Source organism: Hemibagrus wyckioides, linkage group LG03 (assembly GCF_019097595.1).
Source record: "Hemibagrus wyckioides isolate EC202008001 linkage group LG03, SWU_Hwy_1.0, whole genome shotgun sequence".
In the NCBI taxonomy this organism is placed as follows: domain Eukaryota; kingdom Metazoa; phylum Chordata; class Actinopteri; order Siluriformes; family Bagridae; genus Hemibagrus; species Hemibagrus wyckioides.
This window is the reverse complement of record NC_080712.1, coordinates 10,931,993-10,953,968: the sequence shown is the minus strand read 5'-3', so window position 1 is coordinate 10,953,968 and position 21,976 is coordinate 10,931,993. Positions and strand designations below refer to the sequence as shown.

The 21,976-nt window shown below is 39.9% G+C and overlaps 2 protein-coding genes across 2 annotated transcripts; both read right to left on the bottom strand.

Annotated features, from left to right (window-relative positions):
- Positions 1 to 2,825: 2,825 nt before the first annotated feature.
- Positions 2,826 to 6,124, bottom strand: LOC131347797 (uncharacterized). Its single transcript, XM_058382184.1, has 7 exons — positions 4,725 to 6,124; positions 4,491 to 4,561; positions 3,893 to 4,222; positions 3,736 to 3,797; positions 3,541 to 3,644; positions 3,286 to 3,404; positions 2,826 to 3,181 (listed from the first exon to the last, which is right to left on the bottom strand). Exons 1-6 carry the CDS (start codon positions 4,798 to 4,800, stop codon positions 3,361 to 3,363), a joined length of 687 nt encoding a protein of 228 aa, XP_058238167.1. The 5' UTR covers positions 4,801 to 6,124; the 3' UTR covers positions 2,826 to 3,181; positions 3,286 to 3,360.
- A 3,750-nt stretch (positions 6,125 to 9,874) lies between these two features.
- Positions 9,875 to 21,976, bottom strand: LOC131347600 (von Willebrand factor A domain-containing protein 7-like). The gene is made up of 17 exons (XM_058381765.1): positions 21,848 to 21,976; positions 20,033 to 20,220; positions 19,651 to 19,929; positions 19,454 to 19,547; positions 18,642 to 18,770; positions 17,887 to 18,073; positions 17,609 to 17,778; positions 16,527 to 16,639; positions 16,302 to 16,418; positions 15,887 to 16,066; positions 15,062 to 15,194; positions 14,660 to 14,809; positions 13,723 to 13,815; positions 12,894 to 13,159; positions 12,631 to 12,764; positions 12,293 to 12,452; positions 9,875 to 11,187 (listed from the first exon to the last, which is right to left on the bottom strand). Exons 2-17 carry the CDS (start codon positions 20,207 to 20,209, stop codon positions 10,798 to 10,800), a joined length of 2,772 nt encoding a protein of 923 aa, XP_058237748.1. The 5' UTR covers positions 20,210 to 20,220; positions 21,848 to 21,976; the 3' UTR covers positions 9,875 to 10,797.

Here is a 21,976-nt window from a genome sequence, read left to right as displayed (position 1 = left end):
TGGATATGACAAATACAAAGTGACAGATTTCAAAATCTATTGTGATACAGACATATCTAATGTGTAGAAGCTGTAGAAAATTTCTGTTGAGAACAAATAGTTTAACTCTGTGGCGGCATTGTTTTCAACTCTCATTTGATGGTCTACCATTTATAGAGTTCAGGTTTTATTTTGTGCAATAAAAATCTGCATAATAAAATAAAAAATAAAAAAACGTTCTCATTCATTGTTCTTAGCAACGTTGTCTTATAAAAATCTTTGTCGGAGCTTGTTAGGAAGGTGGTGTCACAATACAGCATCCACCGTGATTACAATGCCCCGGAACAGTCAAAGTCAAAATCAAAGTCAAAGAAGCTTTATTGTCACTTCAGCCATATATAGCTGATGCAGTACACAGTGAAGTGAAACAATGTTCCTCCTAGACCAGAGGTGCTACACATAACACAGACAAAGTACAGTGACGCAGACAAACATAGAACTAAACTATACTACGAGGTGCATATTTTAAAAACTAAACATACAACATAAGTGCACAGGATGACAAGACAAGATAGTGCAGACAAACAAGACACATAACGCCGACTCTGTGCAAAAGAACAGTGTTTGACAGTGTGTGAAACCGAACAGGTTCAGTATTTAATCACATTTAGTTACCACTACCCAGTAGACATGGTCAAATTGCTGAAAGCGTAGTTCAGCTATAGGTAAGCTGGTTCAGATTTTTAATATCTTGTAGCTTGACAAGTTACAGTTACAAAGTAGCTAACAAATTAACCACTCAGTATACTGTCAGATGCTAGAGACAGAGCCCTGGAGTATTCAAGATCTTAAACCATGAGATCTTTATCCTATAAAAGTTACCCCAAGGAAAACCAATTGTTTTGTAGTCAGTTTACACCATGTGCTTTTTTGTTTACATGCCATTGTTCCTGTTTCTGCCCCTGCCTTATAACTGGTCTGTTTCTTAATGTGTTCTGCCCTTGATTAGAGATTTCTTTGCTCTGACCCTCACCTGGAATACTGATGAACATTATTGGATTTGTTAACATTTTTTTTTTTTTGCCTTTTTTCTTACCCTTCCCAAATTCACTGCATGAAAAGGCAGATTTTCGTCCATGTGAATGCCTGATGACCTCTCTAATCACCGGCAGTTATCAACAATTCACTGCCTGGGAAGTTCCCGTTCGCGGGTGAGAGAAACAGTCAGAATCATACCATGGGATGTATGGGGAGGGAGGTGTGTGGGGAGGTACAAAGTGAGTAATGTGAATTAGCACATGAATGAAACCACAACTTTCAAAATAGAAAGTTCACCTGTGATTGGCTGAGACATGTGTTGCTATTGGTCAGTCTGAGCAATTATATATACACTATATTGCCAAAAGTATTCGCTCACCTGCCTTGACTCGCATATGAACTTAAGTGACATCCCATTCCTAATCCATAGGGTTCAATATGACGTCGGTCCACCCTTTGCAGCTATAACAGCTTCAACTCTACTGGGAAGGCTGTCCACAAGGTTTAGGAGTGTGTTTATGGGAATTTTTGACCATTCTTCCAGAAGCGCATTTGTGAGGTCACACACTGATGTTGGACGAGAAGGCCTGGCTCTCAGTCTCCGCTCTAATTCATCCCAAAGGTGTTCTATCGGGTTGAGGTCAGGACTCTGTGCAGGCCAGTCAAGTTCATCCACACCAGACTCTGTCATCCATGTCTTTATGGACCTTGCTTTGTGCACTGGTGCACAGTCATGTTGGAAGAGGAAGGGGCCAGCTCCAAACTGTTCCCACAAAGTTGGGAGCATGGAATTGTCCAAAATGTCTTGGTATGCTGAAGCATTCAGAGTTCCTTTCACTGGAACTAAGGGGCCAAGCCCAGCTCCTGAAAAACAACCCCACACCATAATCCCCCCTCCACCAAACTTTACCCTTGGCACAATGCAGTCAGACAAGTACCGTTCTCCTGGCAACCGCCAAACCCAGACTCATCCATCAGATTGCCAGATGGAGAAGCGCGATTCGTCACTCCAGAGAACGCGTCTCCACTGCTCTAGAGTCCAGTGGCGGCGTGCTTTACACCACTGCATCTGACGCTTTGCATTGCACTTGGTGATGTATGGCTTGGATGCAGCTGCTCGGCCATGGAAACCCATTCCATGAAGCTCTCTGCGCACTGTTCTTGAGCTAATCTGAAGGCCACATGAAGTTTGGAGGTCTGTAGCGATTGACTCTGCAGAAAGTTGGCGACCTCTTCGCACTATGCGCCTCAGCATCCGCTGGCCCCGCTCCGTCAGTTTACGTGGCCTACCACTTTGTGGCTGAGTTGCTGTCGTTCCCAAACACTTCCATGTTCTTATAATACAGCTGACAGTTGACTGTGGAATATTTAGGAGCGAGGAAATTGCACGACTGGATTTGTTGCACAGGTGGCATCCTATCACAGTTCCACGCTGGAATTCACTGAGCTCCTGAGAGCGACCCATTCTTTCACAAATGTTTGTAAAAACAGTCTGCATGCCTAGGTGCTTGATTTTATACACCTGTGGCCATGGAAGTGATTGAAACACCTGATTCTGATTATTTGGATGGGTGAGCGAATACTTTTGGCAATATAGTGTATATATATATATATATATATATATATATATATATATATATACACATTTATATTTTTTATTTATTTATTTATTTATTAATCTAAAAAAATTGTTCAAGATATATTATATAACAATATAGGTGTCATAAAGGCTAATAGCAAATATTAGGAAAACAGACATTTGGGAGAGACATATTGATAAAATGTAAGAGTTTTATTAATAAGGCATTGGAAAAATGAACACACAAAAAGGAGCCAGAGATTATTTTCATGGCATCACATTTGGCGTCAAATGTCTTTTTGCTGCCTCGGGGTCGTAGGTATGTGGTGGCCTTCTGTTAGACCACAGCCCAGTTCGCAGACGCCGGTGATGCAGTGCTGCATACTTTGGACTGGCTTCTAGTCTCGCCTGCAGCTTAGCACACAGATTGCTGAGTTCCTGGCTGCGGAATGATGGAGGTCTCACAATCCACCCTGAGACTCCATCAACAGCACCGTCTTCTTCATCTGACATCATGTCAGCGGTGATTCCCCTCCAGAAGTCCACTTCGTCCACAGCCAGTACACTTTGCCTCGCTTCCAAGAGCTGAAAACACAGTTGTTACATATAATAAGCAATATGAACATCATTACAGTTTATACTAATGCAACAGAAATAAGTAAAACGAATTTAATTCTAATCTGTCTTACCCTCTTCCTCCTCTGGCGACTCCGGGCTGAGGTCTTATTAGCTGCAGCCACACTTGCTAGCTCTGGCTGGCTGTATCAGAAATTTCTGCAGACGGTCTCATAGTATGTCTTGCAGGCAACTAGAAACAAGTGAATGGGTTTGTTAAAAACAAAAATCAACCAAATCTAACTACATAGATAAATAGCAAAAACAGATTTAAGAACAACAACATGGTGACAACAAAATGTAACAACAACACAGTGAAAATTACTTACCAACAAAGTCATTTTTATCCAGGCCTTCATCGTGCAATTCCGGGCTTATGGACAGTGCTCCCAGTAAAAATGAGGTGACCGTCTCATTATATGGCGAGCTTAATCTGTGGAGGCAAAAAGTATGGAGTTAAAACAGCGTGTTTATTTGCTTAGGAAACAACAGAGTGTATGTTAGCCCATATCTTTTATCCGTACCCTTGCTCCGGGTCATAGCGCCTACAGTTTGCCTTAGAGTTGTGTAGTCGACGGACTGCCTCCTCCAAAATCCAAGTAAAAATGCTTTGTTACAAAACTTATACTGGTTCTGCCAAATGAAAGCATGGGTTATGTCGTTAGAAGAATTCAGACTTACCGCGATTTTAGGATTGTGCAGTCGCCTTTTCCTCTTCAGTTCCTCCGTCGAGCAGCCGTTTGACTCACATTGAGTAAGTTGATCTTCGATAGACTGTAGTCTCCCGTTGATCGCCTTAAACTCCCTGGGGACATCGGCAGCAAACTTGCTCAACTGATGAGATAAGCCAGTGATAGCTGTAAGTAGCATCTTGTTATCCATTGCGGGACTCACTGGGGTGTTTCGGTCACCCAGCCCACGTCCCGGCTGAGGAGTCTCGGGGGTGCTGAAACTGAAGCCACGTCTAGCCATTGTAAGCAGCGAAGAAAATGTCACAGCCTCATACTCATCCTATGCACATATAAAAAGCACATTAACAACTCATCCTGGACCAGCAGCACACAGCATCACAAACGACAGCACTCAACACTGAAAATGACAGCACTCAGCACATGAATGTGCCTAGTTGGAAGGGCCACCTGTCAATTGTCCCTTTCCTTATTGATATGCACATTAAAATACACTATACCAAGTTAAATGTTTTAATTCATAATACATTATTTATGACCTTTCCAGTAATCTTTTTTCTCAGTTTGTCATGAGGTTGTTATGTGCTTACCAGAAAGGTATTTGCTTCTTCATCTGAATCACTGGAATCAAGGAACAGATCGATGCTTTCATCATCATCAGCTATACAACATAAAACAATACATACATTAGGGTAACATTTAGCGTAAATATTTCTAGAATGTTTAAAACAAATCATAACAATAATCACAACAGTGAAAAACAGCACCAAACTAGACTAAAATTTACATTAATAATAAACTGGTGTATAAACTGTGCTGCTTACCATTGTGTGAACTGTCGCACTCCTGAACTTCTTCTAATCCAGTCTGTTCAAGGACGTCAAATGATTGTGTATGCATCTCTCCGGTATTATCATGACTGGATGGCAGGTCTGATGCATCATCTTATACACTGTCTATTGTTAGACTTCTTTTCCCAAACTCCATTTTTGCAGTACCGTTTTTTATGGTCAAAGTATTGTGAGTGTGACAGTTCATTGTCACAGTGTTCACAATGACGCTGCTGTCTTTTTCTCCTTGGTTTGGAGAGTTCCATTTTCCAAAGACACAAGCTCTTCCTCGGCCAATCAGGTGCTAGGCCACAGTGATGTGGTATGTTCCTCCAATCACAGATGAGGTCACGAGTCAAAGCGTGGAACCAAAACAGGCTGGAAGTAGCAGATGGATACCTGCAGACATTTCTTTCAAAATTTGTTGAACTTTTTGGCCTGTTGCACTGCACCCCCAGTATGCATTTACATCTTCATTTGAAAGAATGCATGTTAGACTACGGACCAGTTTATTCATTTTGGTGCTTTTCATTTCAGCATTTTAATGGAATACTTGGGAAGTTTAATAACAACAATAGGACAATTGAGGTCCAGATAATGAGGCAGTTTCAGCAGAGTCAGCAGCTTCGTATGGACATGTGAATATGGTGCTGAATTTGCCAGTATCTTAGAAAGTCAAATGGTTGGGACTTTGCCACATGATGACACAGCTGATATGCTTTATCTGAACCACAATGTTTGTATGTTGGCAGAATGACTGCTGTTAGAAAACTGTACAGTGGAGCCTCTGTCTCCATTCCAGCAAACAATCTTGAATGAGGAGGACGGAAATGCGATGTTGACCATGTATCATCAAATGTACCCTGAAAATTGTATAACTGCGATTGACTGTTTTGCCAAGACATGCAAAAGGGTAACATATCTTAATGTAACATATTCCATAGATGGATCTAGAGCAGAAAGATCACCATGTGTAAATGCTGGGTGGTGTGGAAACACTAACAGTTTTGAGGAACCCACCACTGACCCTGTAGCAGAACCATGGCCGGCTATTATCAAGAGGTTTATTGTTGTAAATGTTGTGTCAAAAGGTAATGATTTTAAACGTCATTGCACAAGTCTCCTGGCTTCATCCCCATCCAGACTGTCATTTTTATGGAAAGCCCATAGAAATTTGGAGTTTGCAGGACACACATCTCATACCTAGCATCATTTCTCCTTGTTCAACGCATTGCTGGAAGATGTGTGTTAAATACATCCACTGTGCATTTATAGTTGTTGAGGTCTAGGAGCGCTGTGAGGATCAGACAATGACTTTTGACTTGACTTTCATTAAATGTGTTAGATAAATAAACTGAATTGATAAAGCATTGAACAAATGTGGATTTTCTTTATTTTGGTATATATTTGGTATATATATATATATATATATATATATATATATATATATATATATATATATATATATACTGTATATATATATACTGTATATATATATATACTCTGTATATATATATATATATATATATATATATATATATATATTGTAACGCCTCGTCAGGCGGAGGAGTGTTAGAGTCCATGTGCAGATTTAGTAAAGGACGGTAGGCAGAAATCGTGGTCAAGATAACGTAAGCAAAGGGTCAAATACCAGAAGGCTAACACTCAGAAAACTAATCCAAAACACAAATCCGAAACTCGAAGTCGAGAGATAAACTGGCAAGGTCATACACGAGGTAACTAGACAATAACAGAATAAAGGCTTGGCAAGTGACACAAACGGAAACAATGCTTCGCAATGAGGCTGAGGTGGCGCGCTGCTTAAATATGCTTCAGTACCGGAAGTGGCCAGAGATAGTTAATATTCGGGCGAGAGCTCCCTCTGGTGTTCTGGCCCAGGCTGTTGTGTGACAGAACCCCCCCGTCTAGGGACACCTCCAGGTGTTTGTCGTCGTGGGCGCCCCCTCGGGCGAGGGGCCGGTCTGTGGGGAAAGTTCAGGTGAAATTCTTTGATGAGTGCAGGGTCCAGGATGTCCTGCCTATTGACCCAGCAGCGCTCCTCCAGACCATACCCCTCCCAGTCCACCAAGTATTGGAGGCGGCCACCCTGTTGACGCGAGTTGAGAATGGTGCGAACACGATAAGCGAGGGAGCCGTCAATGTCCAGGGGAGGAGGTGGTTCATGGGTATCGGAGCGCGCGGTTTGAGGTTCATGATAGGGCTTGAGCAGAGATACATGAAACGTGGGCGAGATACGATAAGAGGCAGGCAGTTCCAGGCGATATGAGACAGGATTAACCTGACGAACGATCTTGAAGGGGCCGATGAATTTGGGGCTGAGTTTGCGACAGGGTAGTTTGAGTTTCAAATTACGCGTGGATAGCCAAACTCTCTGACCCACCTGTTAGGCTGGGTGAGGCCGACGTCGGCGATTGGCCTGAATTACCTGTCTTCGTACTGCCCTTTGAAGTCGGACATGGGCTCGCTCCCAAGTCTCTTGGCTATGTCTAGCCCAGTCGTCCACTGCGGGGACATCGGAGGGTTCTTCGGTCCATGGGAATAAAGGTGGTTGATAGCCTAGTACACATTGGGATGGCGTCAGCCCCGTAGAGGAATGGGTTAAGGAGTTCTGGGCATATTCGGCCCACGGGAGGAACTCACTCCATCTATGTTGCTCCTTGCTACAGTATACTCGCAGGAACCTCCCCAGCTCTTGATTCAGGCGTTCGGCTTGTCCGTTGGACTGGGGATGGTACCCCGAGCTCAGACTGATGTTGATCCTCAATTGCTTACAGAACTCCTGCCATACTCTAGAGGTAAACTGTGGCCCTCGGTCTGATACTATGTCCTCAGGGATGCCAAAATTTCGGAACAAGTTATGAAAAATAGCTACGGCGGTTTCCATAGACGTGGGTAGGCCTTTCATAGGGATGAGTTTACACCCCTTGGAGAACATGGTCTGACGACCATGATCGTGGTGAAGCTCTGCGACTCGGGGAGGTCTGTGAGAAAGTCTATAGAGAGGTGCGACCAGGGGCGTCGTGGGACGGGTAGCGGTTCCAACAGGCCCTCAGGCAAATGGCGGTCGGTTCGAGACTGGGCACACACGGGACAGGAACGTACAAACCCCTCAACATCCTGATTTAGAGAGGGCCACCAAAAGGTCCGGCGCAGTAGCTGAGTAGTGTGGTGCATACCTGGGTGGCCGGTGCTGGGGCTCTCGTGGGTCCACTTAATCAGTCTGTGACGGAGTGTCGTGGGCACAAACCGCTTGGAGGGTGGACAGTTTGGGGGGGGTGCCTCGGAGGTGCAGGCCCGTTCGATCTCACTCATGAAATCCCAACGTATGGGAGCAACCAGCACAGAAGGCGGAAGGATGGTGTCCGGGTGAACGGAGGGTTCACAGACTTCATGAATTCTAGAGAGCGCATCTGCTTTTCCGTTTTTGGACCCAGGACGATAGGTGACTGTGAATTTGAATCGCGAGAAAAACAATGCCCACCTGGCTTGGCGTGAGTTCAGACGCATGGCTTCCCGTAGATAGGCTAGGTTACGGTGATCTGTGAGAATGAGGAACGGGTGAACTGCCCCCTCCAGCCAATGTCTCCACTCCTCCAGAGCAGCCTTCATGGCTAGTAGTTCCTTGTTACCCACGTCATAGTTCATTTCCGTCGGGGTTAGCTTACGAGAGAAGAAGGCGCATGGGTGTAATTTGCCTGACTCTGGCTGGCGTTGAGAGAGCACCGCCCCGAGGCCGCTGTTAGAGGCATCCACCTCTACTGTGAACGGTAAGTCTGGTCGGGGGTGCCGGAGTATGGGGGCAGACGAGAAGCTTTGCTTGAGCTTACTGAAGGCATTGCTGGCTTGGTCAGTCCATCTGAGTTTACGTGGCTTCCCCTTTAGTAACGAGGTCAAGGGACTGGCTATGGTGCTATAGTTCCGAATGAATCGGCAATAAAAGTTAGCAAACCCCAGAAATCGCTGTAAGCTCTTAATGTTGGTGGGCTCCGGCCAGGATGTGATCGCTGATACTTTGGACTGATCCATTTCTATTCCCTTGTGAGATATCACATAGCCCAGGAACGTTATGGAGGAACGGTGGAACTCACACTTTTCCAATTTTACGAAGAGGTTGTGGGCTGCTAGACGGTGAAGTACGTCACGAACGTGGAAAACGTGTTGCTCATAGTTGGATGAATAAATCAGTATGTCATCTATGTAAGCTATAACGTGACTGTGGAGCATGTCTCTGAACACTTCATTTATCATGGATTGGAAAACCGCTGGGGCGTTGGTGAGTCCATATGGCATGACTAAGTACTCGTAGTGTCCATTCATGGTGTGAAAGGCTGTCTTCCATTCATCTCCTTCTCGTATCCGAATCAGATTGTAAGCACTGCGCAGATCGAGCTTAGTGAATATTTTCGCTCCTTGTAGCTGTTCGAGGGCGGCCGGGACTAAAGGGAGTGGATAGGGGTAAGGCACAGTGATGGCATTCAGACCACGATAATCAATGCATGGCCGGAGCCCTCCATCCTTTTTTTCCACAAAGAAGAAACCCGCAGCTGCCGGCGATGTAGAGGGTCGGATATATCCGGCAGTGAGGGCCTCTTCGATGTAGTCCTCCATGGCCTTTTTCTCAGGGATAGAAAGAGGGTAAACTCGACTCTTGGGTGGTGTGGTGTTAGGCAGGAGTTCTATGGTACAATCCCATGGCCTGTGTGGTGGGAGCCTGGTCGCGTTCTCTTTACTGAAAACCTCCTGCAGGTCGGAATATTCCTGAGGGAGCGATATTAGATTGGTTGAACCTGGGCTTTCTATGGATGTAGCGAGGCATGGACGAGGAGTGTGTTCCTGAAAGCAGTTTTTTATACAGGAAGGGGCCCACCTGCGGATGTCACCGTTCTTCCAGGAGATATCGGGGTCATGAAGCTGCAGCCAGCAGCTACACTTGAAGCTACACTTCAAAATCTAGAGGAAAGCCTTCCCAGAAGAGTGGATACTATTATAACAGTCCATGGATTAGGATCTTTAGTGAGCAAAGAAGGATGTGATGGTTAGCTGTTCTTAATTTTTCCCATATAGTCTATTTATGAATATTTGTACACATGAACTCAAAGCATAGTACACATGCTAAACAAATGCTCTGCTCAAATTCAATTAAGGGTTGAATAAGATATGGATGGTCATTTACCCACTTAGTAAGAAATTTCTAGAAGAAACTTCCCAGGGGGTACCAGGGTTTATATCTGCCTCACACTACCAGTCCCCCCATTACAGGCTTTGGTCCACTGCATGAAAATTCTTTATGCAAACTGACCATTAAAGCTCTGTCCAAAACTTTAGGATCCACCCGGTGGCTGGTGTGTACTTTATATAAGATAATATGGAATTACAAAGTGACAAAAATTCCCTTTGCTTTGGATTAAACAATATCAAACTTTTATACACTTTTATTTTGATCTCTGTTGCTCTCAGGTGAATAGAAGGTTATGAAAAGTCTTCTTCTTCTTCTTCTGTCGGCTTTTCCCTTCAGGGGTCACCACAGCGAATCATCTCTCTCCACCTATCCCTATCTTCTGCAGAACCAACACTGGCACCCACTAGCTTCATATCCTCATTAGAAGGTTATGAAAAGTGTCTTAAATATTTACGATGTTGTGTGAGTGAGTTTGGGTTTTAATCCCCGCCTCTGCCCTGTGTATGTATGTGAAGTTTTCTCCCTATGCTTCAGGTTTTTGCTGGGGTACTCTGGTTTCATCCCCTAGTCTAAAGACTTATGTGGTAGGCTGATAGGTATCTCTAAATTGTCTATAGTGTGTGTCTGTGATTGTGCCCTGTTATTGGTTGACACCCGGTCCAGGGAGTCCTACACCTTGTGCCTGGAGTCCACTGTGATAGACTCCAGATTCCCTTTAACCATGTGTGCTACCGAAAATGGACTGATGATAGCATGTCACTCACATTTGACCCTAAACACTGTGGTGTTCATTTTTTCATTTGTGGTGTTTCTTTTTTATGTGATTGCATCAGTACTTTATTATTATTTTTGTTTTTGAATTTTTCATTACAATGGAAGCACATCATGCACAATGCTCAGGGCTGAAACTAGAAGACAGGCCCACAGAGGCAGGGACAGACTGGGAGAAACCCCTCCACTCCTCTGGAGAGTGTAGGCACATCTCCCTACATTTCCCTCCTTATCAACAGCAGTAATAATTACATCATTTGAGCAGCAGGAGGCGTTGTAGTAAGCCATCACTACGGTAATACCCCCATCCTCCACAGACTGATAGACAAAGTTGCCACTGCCTTTCTGGATGTAGATCCTTTCAATACCAGTACCATTGCCATCAGTGATGTTGACAGACAGGTCCCAGGTTGACTGGATGCAGTCAGATGGACAGATAGGACTTACACCAACAATCTCACACTTTGGAGAAGAAAAGTCAGTTACCTGTTCAGGACAATAACAAAAAAAATAGATTAATAACTAAAGAATAGTGAAAGTGTATACTGTAGATGCATTTGCTTTTGAGTTCAAGAGATACCTCTTTTTATCAAACAATAAATATAAAAAAAATAACTGTGGCATGAATTCTTTTTTTAATTTAATATAATATAAACTTATTATTATTTATATTATTTTTCCACCAGTACGTTGCCTTCAAAAATATTCTTATTCGTGTTATTTACTTTTCATCGTTAAAGCAGTCAGTTGCTATATTACTACTTCATTGTTCGGGGTATTTTTTGGTATTTAAGCTAAATAAATAAAAATTAAACACAAATAAAACATAATATTTACAAAATATAAATATTTCATATTTATTGTCTTATTATAAGTCTTGTTGAATACCTTTTAATCCTCAACAAATAGTTACAAAAAAAAAAAATCAGTAGTAGTGAATGTGTAATATTTGGCAGAGTATATTTCAAGACAAACAAGACAAGAGTTGAGTGAGGTAGGATATAAGAGTATGCAAGAGGTTGGGGATTGTTCTAAAGACTTGCAGACTCACAAGGTATTAGAGGACTGGGTGTCCAGTCTTCTCTGGAAAGGGCCGATGTGGGTGCAGGTTTTCATTCCAACCGAGCGGAAGCCACACCTGAGTCTACTGATAGCTAAGTTCAGTTGATTAAACAGGTGGAATCAGATGTAGCTCCTGCTTGATTGGACTAAAAAACCTGCACCCACACCAGCTTGTTGTGGATAAGATTGTACATCTCTGCAGTAGAGAATACTAAGAAAAGTATTAAAGCAGTATTATTCAGAGCTTGCCCACTATTAATAATGTCATATATACTATTTGCTCTATTTGTTTTATTGAAGGAACGTCTGTAAAAACTTACATACTAAATTCCTGGTAATTATGAATAATAATTCCTTGTTTTCTTATTCTGTCATAAATGGATGCCCAGTTTTGCATTAGTCTGTACTTCATCAGAAGAACATTCTCTATCATTAAGAATGATTATCAATTCTTCATACATTTTTTTAAGATTTGTTGAAGGCCCCTTAAAGGTTTTAGTTACTATGGTAACAAGGTCAAGCAAGTTACCTCGGCGACGACAGAAAGTCGGAGCACGGCGTAGTTAGAATCCTCAGCTCTGGGCCCTTCTGCCAGAATGGTCAGAGTGACATCAGTTCCTGATGCAGTGCTTGCAGGAGGGGTGACCTTCACTGTGCCTGAAGCATTACTTCCAGTGTTCACAGTAAGTCTAAGATGAAACAAAAACTATTATACGTGTTATTCAGATATGTTACCAGTATTAGACTTGGTTCTACATGTTTTAAGATTAGAATGATGAATCTTTGGTAATTTTAGATGTGAAGCCAAGGGATACACTTAAATTTGGAAATGATTTGATTCATCACAAAATGAAGTACTATATTTACTGGGGATTATATTTCAGAGGAAAATCTTTGTCATTCTTAGCACTGATCGTAAAGACTCCACCGATTCCAGCAGTAGACACAGTAAAAGGCACTTCAAATTCTTTTCCTGGCACCATTGCACTGCCTACTACAGCCTACAGGGAGGGAAACATGAAATATATTAAATGGGACAAAGGAGAAATGAGAAAATAGACTATTCTCTGTGTGATTAATGTATTGCAAACCATTTATTAATGCTATGTCAAATAAAAGGAGAGTCGTACCTTGATAATGACTTTAGACAGAGACATCTGTGTTGTGGTCTGCCTTTGGAAGTAGCTTGAGGTGGTCATATCTTTTCCTTTCATCATAACTACAAATTCTCCTTCTGGAACTTGATTTGCAGTAAACAGAAAATTTCCACCACCCATTTCTTCTATGGTCCCATTCACCACACTAGCATCCGAAACTTCCACTAGAGCAACTTCCTGTAGCTCCAGAGCTTCAGCACCCTTCTGTCCAGTTATTGTCAGTAATAGCTTAGGTATGCCTAAAGTACAAAAGAGAGAACATGCACAATGATAAGAGAGATGAATACTATGTTTAGGGTTTTTTAAATTATTATTATTATTCTATATATTCATTAAATAGATACATGTTTCTTTAACAAACAAGAAAATGAATATGTATGAAACATTAGTATTCAACTATAATAGTCCAGTTATTCAAAAGCATTTGCTTACAAATGTCAGGATCAGCAACTAACATGATTGAATTAATTTTTCAACATGCTGTTATTACTGATTAGTTCATAGCTATAGTTTTTATGCTTTGTTTCATTGGCATGTTTATGCATGGTTTAATCATAAGTTCAGGTTATTGTTTGTGTGAAGATCTGCATGGGTTTCCTTCAGTTTCTCTAGTTTCCCCCAGAATTCCTGCCTATGCTAAATAGGTGTGAAAGTGTGTGCCATTATAAAATAATAATAATAATAGCGTTTCATACAATTATTGTGCAGTTGCTTCTGATCAGTTGGTTGAAAGTTTCGCAGCCTTTTATTATATTCTGTCTGATCCTAAAATGAAATAATGAAATATAACGATTGCTCGAACCTTGCTGGGGCCGACCATCAATAAGAGCAAATCCTGAGTGGGGTCCGGTAAATTCCTCCACAAAGTCATAAATGAAAGTTGTTGCACTTTGACCTGAAATTGAACAACAAACAAACAAACGAACAAACACATAAACAACACTTTAGTCAGTATTATCAGGTATTATTATTACTACTACTACTTTGTTACATGTAAAATGATTAATTTGAAATATGACAAAAAATGTCATAATATGTTTATAGTTTATAACTTCCATTTACAGTTTTTATTATTTTGTTGGAGCTGGTGTAAAAAAAAAGCATTAAAATAACATTTAAAAAAAGCTATTCCAGGGCTCCAGTGTGACACAATATATATTATTGTGTGACACAATTATATATATATATATATATATATATATATATATATATTTATATATATATATATATTGTTATACTGTCAACACTCTTTTAGCCGGATGAAGGAATTCTCAGGGTATTCACTCATAAGAGTGAACTGAAAACTGTTGTGAACTGTTACTACTTCATTTTGCACTCTATTAGCTGTAGCAATTGTAGGATTAAGCTCGCCGGATGTCTCACAAGTCATACATCTAGCATTCGCTAGAGTCTTTTGACAACTCACATGTCCATGAACAACCTAATTTGACAAAAGAGGCAATTTGCCAGATGACCAACCATATGGCTGACCTTTTCCCCACAGCCTGCTGGCAAACATGCAAGATTATTTTGTTTACCTGCCACTAAGTGCTTGTTTAAAGATGGGGATTCAATAATATATTGCAGAAAAATTCACTGTCCCTGTGTTCATGTGAAAATGCAAATGCCATTTCCTAATAGAATCCAAACAGAAATGCAGAGAACCAGTTGGATTACAGCCTTGACAATTCTGAATTTTATCACCAGAAAAGAGTCCAAAAGTTATCAGACCTGCTCACCTGTCACTTTGATAGTGTAGGCCTCTGTAGATTCCATGCTGATGCTCCACAGGCCTGTTTCATTTAAATTGAAGTGAAGCCGCTGCAGGTTCCCTACAGTCTGAATCGTAGCAAGAGGTCCGTTACTTACAGTGTGAGGCTGCGACACACCTGATAAACACAGTTTAATGTTAATGTCAGGTCAGTGTTGTACTTAGGAGAATATTTTAAACTGAAGGAAAATCTCTCAACCTCTATGGATTCTCCCAGTTACAATAATTAAACTTGATGAGTTGCCTTTTATTCTTTACAAAAAGCATTCACGTGATATATCATTGGTGTTATTCTAATAAAAATGATTATAGTAAATACTATAACATGCTTAATCTGTGAAGTACAGTTCCACTGCTATGTTGGACTCACCTGATGGATTATGCAGAGTGAACCTGAGGTTATTTCCTGTCAAATAGGCAGTAACATTGGACAACGATACATCTAATAGGAAGGGGAAATTCTCCACACGACCCGGGATCCTGGCTCTCTGCAGGACAGTTACCTGAAACAGACAAATAACACATCACGGAAAAAAAAATTAATTCTCATTTTCTCATTCTTCCTCTGCCTGGCCGAGAGTGAATGAAAACTGAATTTTCATTTAATGGAAACCAGGACTGCTTCAGATATTGCAAAAAAGAAACTGTAAACCAGGTTTCATTAAAGTATTCTCTTCCCTTGTGAGCTTACTAGGTTTGTATTATACCTGTCCTCCACTCAGTGTATAGAATAAAAGATCCCTTGCATACAAGGAACCCTAGTGCTTAGGAAGGATTACAATGAAACCATATAGCCGATATAAGGCAGAATATAGTAGTACATAGAAAGAAGCTTTCAGAGATGAAGGGTCAGGTCTTTATCCATATGTGAGCTTAGTAATGAACCTTTCTGGATACTATGCTGTTACGGTCTGCTTTTAAAGGAGTAGTACAAAATAAGTCATACTAATAAGCCACAATGAACAAATAAACTGGGATTTCTCAGTCTGAGAAATTGACTCATCCTTATTTACAGAGATGAACATAATCCTAATTAATGCAATAATTGTGGCTTTGATTCAGGTATGAATTTTATGAAAATTCTCAACCAAACCAGAAGGAGGGCTCTTACACATCTCCCAACATGGTGTAAAGGTATACCATAAGAGAGCAATAGAGGAATATGTTTAGGTTCAGATTCAATCAGATTTCTTACCAAGGCAGCTGTAGAGGTGTCTAAGATGATGTCAGTAGCACTGGGCAGGTTGGCTTTTGTGACCTGTATTGCTTGACCTCCGGAGGCCAAAGCCAAGTTATAATACACCTGGAAACCTGGGCGTCCCTGTGTGCCCAAAGCTCTTGTAAGTCTTACCTTATCTGTCATGAAGACAGAGACCTGAGTGTATGAAAGAAGCAATAGTTAAAAAGGTGCTACATCATGCTGCAGTAATAATAATAATAATAATAATAATAATAATAATAATAATAATAATAATAATAATAATAATAATACTGCCACAATAAACATGCTTAGAATAAATATAATTACATTTCTGTATAAAATATATAACATTTTACACCAACAAAATATTAATAATAATCATGTGAAGTCTGAAGACTGAAGTGTTTACTGTGGACTTGGTGCTGCGGATAAGGGCGATGATGGTGCTTTTTAAATGTATGTCTTTTGCACTGGCATCAGTAAAAACATAAATGTGAGAGGAGGCAGGAGCTCCAGTCAGAGCCAGCTGAGAGAGACAGAAACACAAATGCATCATTTCAAAGCTATGCAAACTCAAGTGTGATTTAGTCTATGGAGGATTTTCAGGATGTCAGTAATTGCAGACAGGTTATACCTGCAGTCCTGACAAACACATTTCTGGTTCATCGCCACCACCTTGTGCAGTGAGTTTTGAAATCTCACTCTTCATTACGTCTGGGTTTGTTGTCCTTATAAGAGGTCCAAAGTCTAAAAAGAACACAAAAAGAGAGAGAAAAAAAGGATGCACAATTACATACTCTATATCTGTGCCTCTATTTTTAAAATGTAATCACTGCTTTGCACAGGTTTGAGTGTTCCCTATACTCAAAACACCTGACTCAGCTCATGAGCTAACTAAAGAGGTGGCTCAGTCATTATGGCTCTGGGACAATGTTTGGAAGGTTGTGAATTCAACTCTCACCACTAACTGTAATGTACTGAGGATCAAAAGCATCAGCCAAAATGATGCAGAAGATCAGAAGTGAGGTCTGGTGGCTTGGTGGTTAGCACGTGTGCTCACACCTCCAGAGTTGGGGGTGTGAATCTTGCCTCTGCCATGTGTGTGTGGAGTTTGCATGTTCTCCTCTTGCCTAGGGATTCCTCTGGTAACTTTGGTTTCCTCCTGATTGCTCAAGATTGTTCATGGTGTGTGAATGACACTTGTTCACACACTATAGACTGTCCTGCAATAGTTTGTGTTGCAGTTTCATCCTGCCCCAGGTAGATGCCAGGTTCCCTGTGACCCAGTAGGATAAGCAGTGCAGAGAGAATGAATGGATAGATAAGTGAGTTTAAGTTTGGTGCAGTCCCCTGTCCAATCCAGAGCTTTTTTTAGCTATATGTTACTGTGCACCAGTTTTACATGATCTTCCCGTGTGACTGTATGGGTTTCCTTTCATCTCCCAAAAACATGAAGGCTATACTGACCCATGTGTAAAAACAGTATATGTGTATGGTGTGATGTATTCTTGCTTCACACTCAGTATAGGCTCAAGGTAAACCATGTCCACCATGTGTTATTAACGATGTATGAATGAATGAATAAATGAATGAATGGATGGATGGATGAATATTTTCTGAATTTCTGGAGTTGATAGGCTAACGATATTCCTAGTGATGCCTTTTAAACAGGAAGAATATACAAATGTTGAACAGATTAAATGCATATCCACTTACTCGGATCATTAAACGGGACCAATATGTATTCTGAAGGTTCATCCTGCGTCCCTTTCTTACTGTCAATGATACTGTGTGCAACTCTCTTAGCTTCGGCGATGTCATCAGACATGCTGCCTGTTGTATCAATTACAAAGCACAAGACAGCAGTACGAGCGATGCCCATCATCCTGAAACAGAAATAGACGAAAGATAAAACACACAGGGAAAGCAAGTTAAAAAACGACAATTTCTACATGTTGTTTACATGTCCTCCAGCACTCAGTCCTTTCTCTTACCGCAGATATTTTTTATTGCCCACAGCTCCACGAACATCCTCCAGGAGTTCAACAGTAGCATCTATTGCCAGTGCGACTGCAGTGTCATGTAAAGCTGCATTATGGCTAAGGCGCTCATCTTTATTTATCCCACCACGAGGAACTTGGGTACTGGTAAGATCCGCACCTCCACCATGACTGCATTTACCTAAAGCAAACAAAAAAAATCCTCTTACAGGTGTAAACAGAGCGGCTTAAGTTTGTTATTCTAATGATCATGTGTTTATATTCAAATGTGAACATGTATATTTTAATAGATAGATAGATAGATAGATAGATAGATAGATAGATAGATAGATAGATAGATAGATAGATAGATAGATAGATAGATAGATAGATAGATAGACAGACAGACAAATTGTACTTGTAGATAGATTGTACATTAGTTTTTGTATATGTATTTATATTTGGAGTCCTTGTCACCTTTTATAGTTGAAAACTGTGATTAGTAGCATTATAATGCAATAGATCTGGAATCGTTTTATAGTTTCTGACTTCCTCTGGAACATAGGTCTGCTTTTTTTCCTCTCATCCCTGTTATTTTACTTAACCTATTATATATGTTTTGGTAAAGGAGCTGCTGACATCATTTAGGACCAAAGGGAGATTTGTAGGTATTTTAGCTGCCATTGCAATTCACTTTACGTGCAGCAGAGGGCGCTAGAAATTACAGCCTGCTCTGCCATGTGTAGAATACAGCAGATGTTAATTCACACCATTAGGTTTGTTGGGAGAATTCAGGCCCATGTATCCTGATGTGAGTTTCTTCTCTTGTAAAATGGAGGGCAGCAGGGGGTTCGAGCAAGTACCACTGGCACAGTCACTGCAGGTTGGGGTGTCCACCTCTACACACACACACACACACACACAACATAAATGGAAAAATATTTTCAAATTAAGTTTAATGTTGATGATCATAAGTGAAAAGTAGTGGAAACATGGACAATAAGTCAATAAAATAAAAATAAAAAAGGATGAGGAAGAACATACTATAAAGAAAGCCTGTTAAAACCGAAAACCTACAAATAAATTGAATAAATAAAAAATATGTGAATGAATAGCGTAGATAAAACAGCATTTTATATGGCTGTGTTAGCTAAACAAAGTGAAACTGATAACGAAATAAATTAAATTTAAAATAGGACAGAGGTGTGGCCTATTTCTTAGGTCAATGTGTTCCATAATGGAGAGTAACTTAAAAAGTGCATTTACGTTTTTCTCATGAAAATGACTAAAAGACCAGCCTGAGTGATCTCCTTGTTTATACACATATTGCTTTATGAGAAGGCCTGGAAAATATTTCAAAGTAATTTAAATAAAATCTGTATTTGATTAGAAGTGGAGTGATTTATGGATAGGAACAAATTCAGAAAATAGTAAGACAGAATTACAAGGGTTTGTCAAAATGTGACATAAATTATACTTTAGAATATTTCTTTTAGACAAAAACAGACACTTGTTAAGGACTGGAATCTATCTTATTTAAAATAGCCAATGGAATTTTAAAGTGTCGTCACACAACATTTACCTGCAACATTGTCGATGGTGAGATCTGGTTTAATGAGGTTGGTGTAAGTTTTCTTGTAGCCCAGCTCCACCCAGTTACTATGACTGTAAAAATCCTAAGAGACATATCTATACATTAGTTTACAATTAGGTTGTAATATTACAGCATGTTTTTTTTAATAATGAAAGCTACCTGAAGTATCAGAGAGATTCTCTCACCTGCAGTGTGTGTAAGACTCTTCCCAGTGTTTCCCGAGCAGCCTGTAAGTTATCTTCACGAATGTTGGCTTTGACTGCGGCGACACCCTGGCTGATCAGAGAATGTCCCTTTGTAAAAGCCTCACTGTTGAAATGATGTGGATTACTGGATGCATAGTCACGATCCACAATTCCATTCTGCATGTAAATCTGATTCAGGGCTTCATGGAACTTGGCACCTGACACTTGACCAGTGTTTGTACTCAAACATGCATGCAGTAGTTCTTCTGCAGAGGAGCCCTATGACACGTAAAATGGAGATGAAAATGTTGCTCATTCAGAATTTAACCCATGAACTTAACCCGAGAATGAGAGAGTGAAACTAAATCAAAATCATACTCACTGATGGCTTGAATGGTCTTCCTTCTGACTCAGCCACCGCCTTACATACTTCATAGATCTTTTTCATTACAGCATTGCCGGTGATGGTCACATGCGTGTTGCCACTGCCTACTGCGACAAATGTCTGCACGACAGGCAGAACCAGAACCACCAGAGCAATGCACACAGATGATCTCATGTTCTGCTGATCTGTAAGGAAGTATATCTCTTTACAGGTGTTTTTCACAATGCACTTACCACAGCTCTTTCTAAACCCCACTTTTAACCATAAATAGAGGAACTGATTCACATGTAATTTTCAAAGCAGGTGCTGTATTGTGGTGCACAAGTGTGAAGTGTAAATGTGGTGTTGGAATGTTACAGCTAGATGCTTAGGAACAAGACAAGAAACAAGCTTTTATTTAAACCGGTCACACAATCCACTTATCCAGCATATGTGCAAATATGCAAATAATAACTTTAACCAGGGTTTAAAGACCAGATTATGAATAACCAGGATTAACTGTTATGCATTAAAAATATGAGTCATGTGAAACATGAAATAAGATTACCTAGGATTCTGTTTACCCAGAGTTTGCAATGACCCAGGGATAAATATTTCAAGTATAAAAGCCTTAATGTTGGTGCATTTGAATTTCATTAGCAAATCTACACATAGCTCTGGTATAATTTTTCTACATCCTTATTGATAAACAAAGGAAAAAATTATAAACTGCAACATGCTGTACACTTAGTTACATGGGATTTTAACTATATTAATTAGATTAATGTAAATGTGTTAAAATATGTACTCTTTCTACAGTGACATTTTAAATGTTGACGTATTTCAGATGCTGAAAAACTTAAAAATGAATAAAAATGTTTTCTGTAAGTAGACATTTTTTTTATTAAAAATCCTTGTAAAAGTCAAAGTTTTAACTTTTAGTCTGCAGCTAAAGCTGGAATCATGACAAATTGCAATTTTTTGTCGTAATAACAATACGGGGAGAATAACTAACAAACTAACTAACTAACTGACTGACTAAATAATAATAATAATAATACTACTACTACTACTAATAATAATAATAATAAAGCTGTTTGTAAAGAACTAATATGTATCACCATTGTCAAATTGCTGTAGCATTAGAGGAATAAAACTTCTGGACATATTATTATAAAAATGAAGAAAGACAGAATAATCCAAATTTGGAAGATAAGACAAATGAAAGGAGATGAAAATCTTTAGAAAGTAGGCAATGCCTATATACAATTTTTACAGTACATTTTACAATTTTTGCACGCAAATGTAAATGTATTTTACTCCCAAGTGTGCAGTATGGTCAGAGAAGCTTTTTTGAATGAAAACAAAACAAAAAAATGAAAACAAAAAATTTCCTGAAGTTGACAGCTTTTAACCATTTCACCTCAATACCAACAAACTATTTGGAAGGTCAACCTTAAGCCACTAATTTGAGTGTCTTAAGTCTGTTAGACTCATTTATGTTTGTATTATATTAATGAACATTCTATAGTCTGTTTAATAAATATATACCTAACCTGGGCATAATGTTTTTTTAAAATAATACATCAAGCTAATAATGACGATATAATGTATATTTTTTCCTTTCTTTAATGTCTGATCTTTATATCTTTGCTTCTCTAAAAATATTTGTAGACACATTTAGAGTTACTGAAATAAGTTATTATTCATTCGGTCCATCTGCATTACATCAAAAAATATAACAGCGGCTTTAAATTAATCCAGAAATTATGATATAGATGATACACTCTAAACAGTGTAAATAATGATTTTAATGAATTTAATTTTTCATACCTGCACAAATCCCACACTGACTCTGAGCTTCTTCTAGTAATGCGTGACTTTGAGATAATCTGTTTATATGTAGATGTTATAATGCAGGATGTGGCACTGTTCTGAAAGATAGCAAAATGTTGTGCCGAT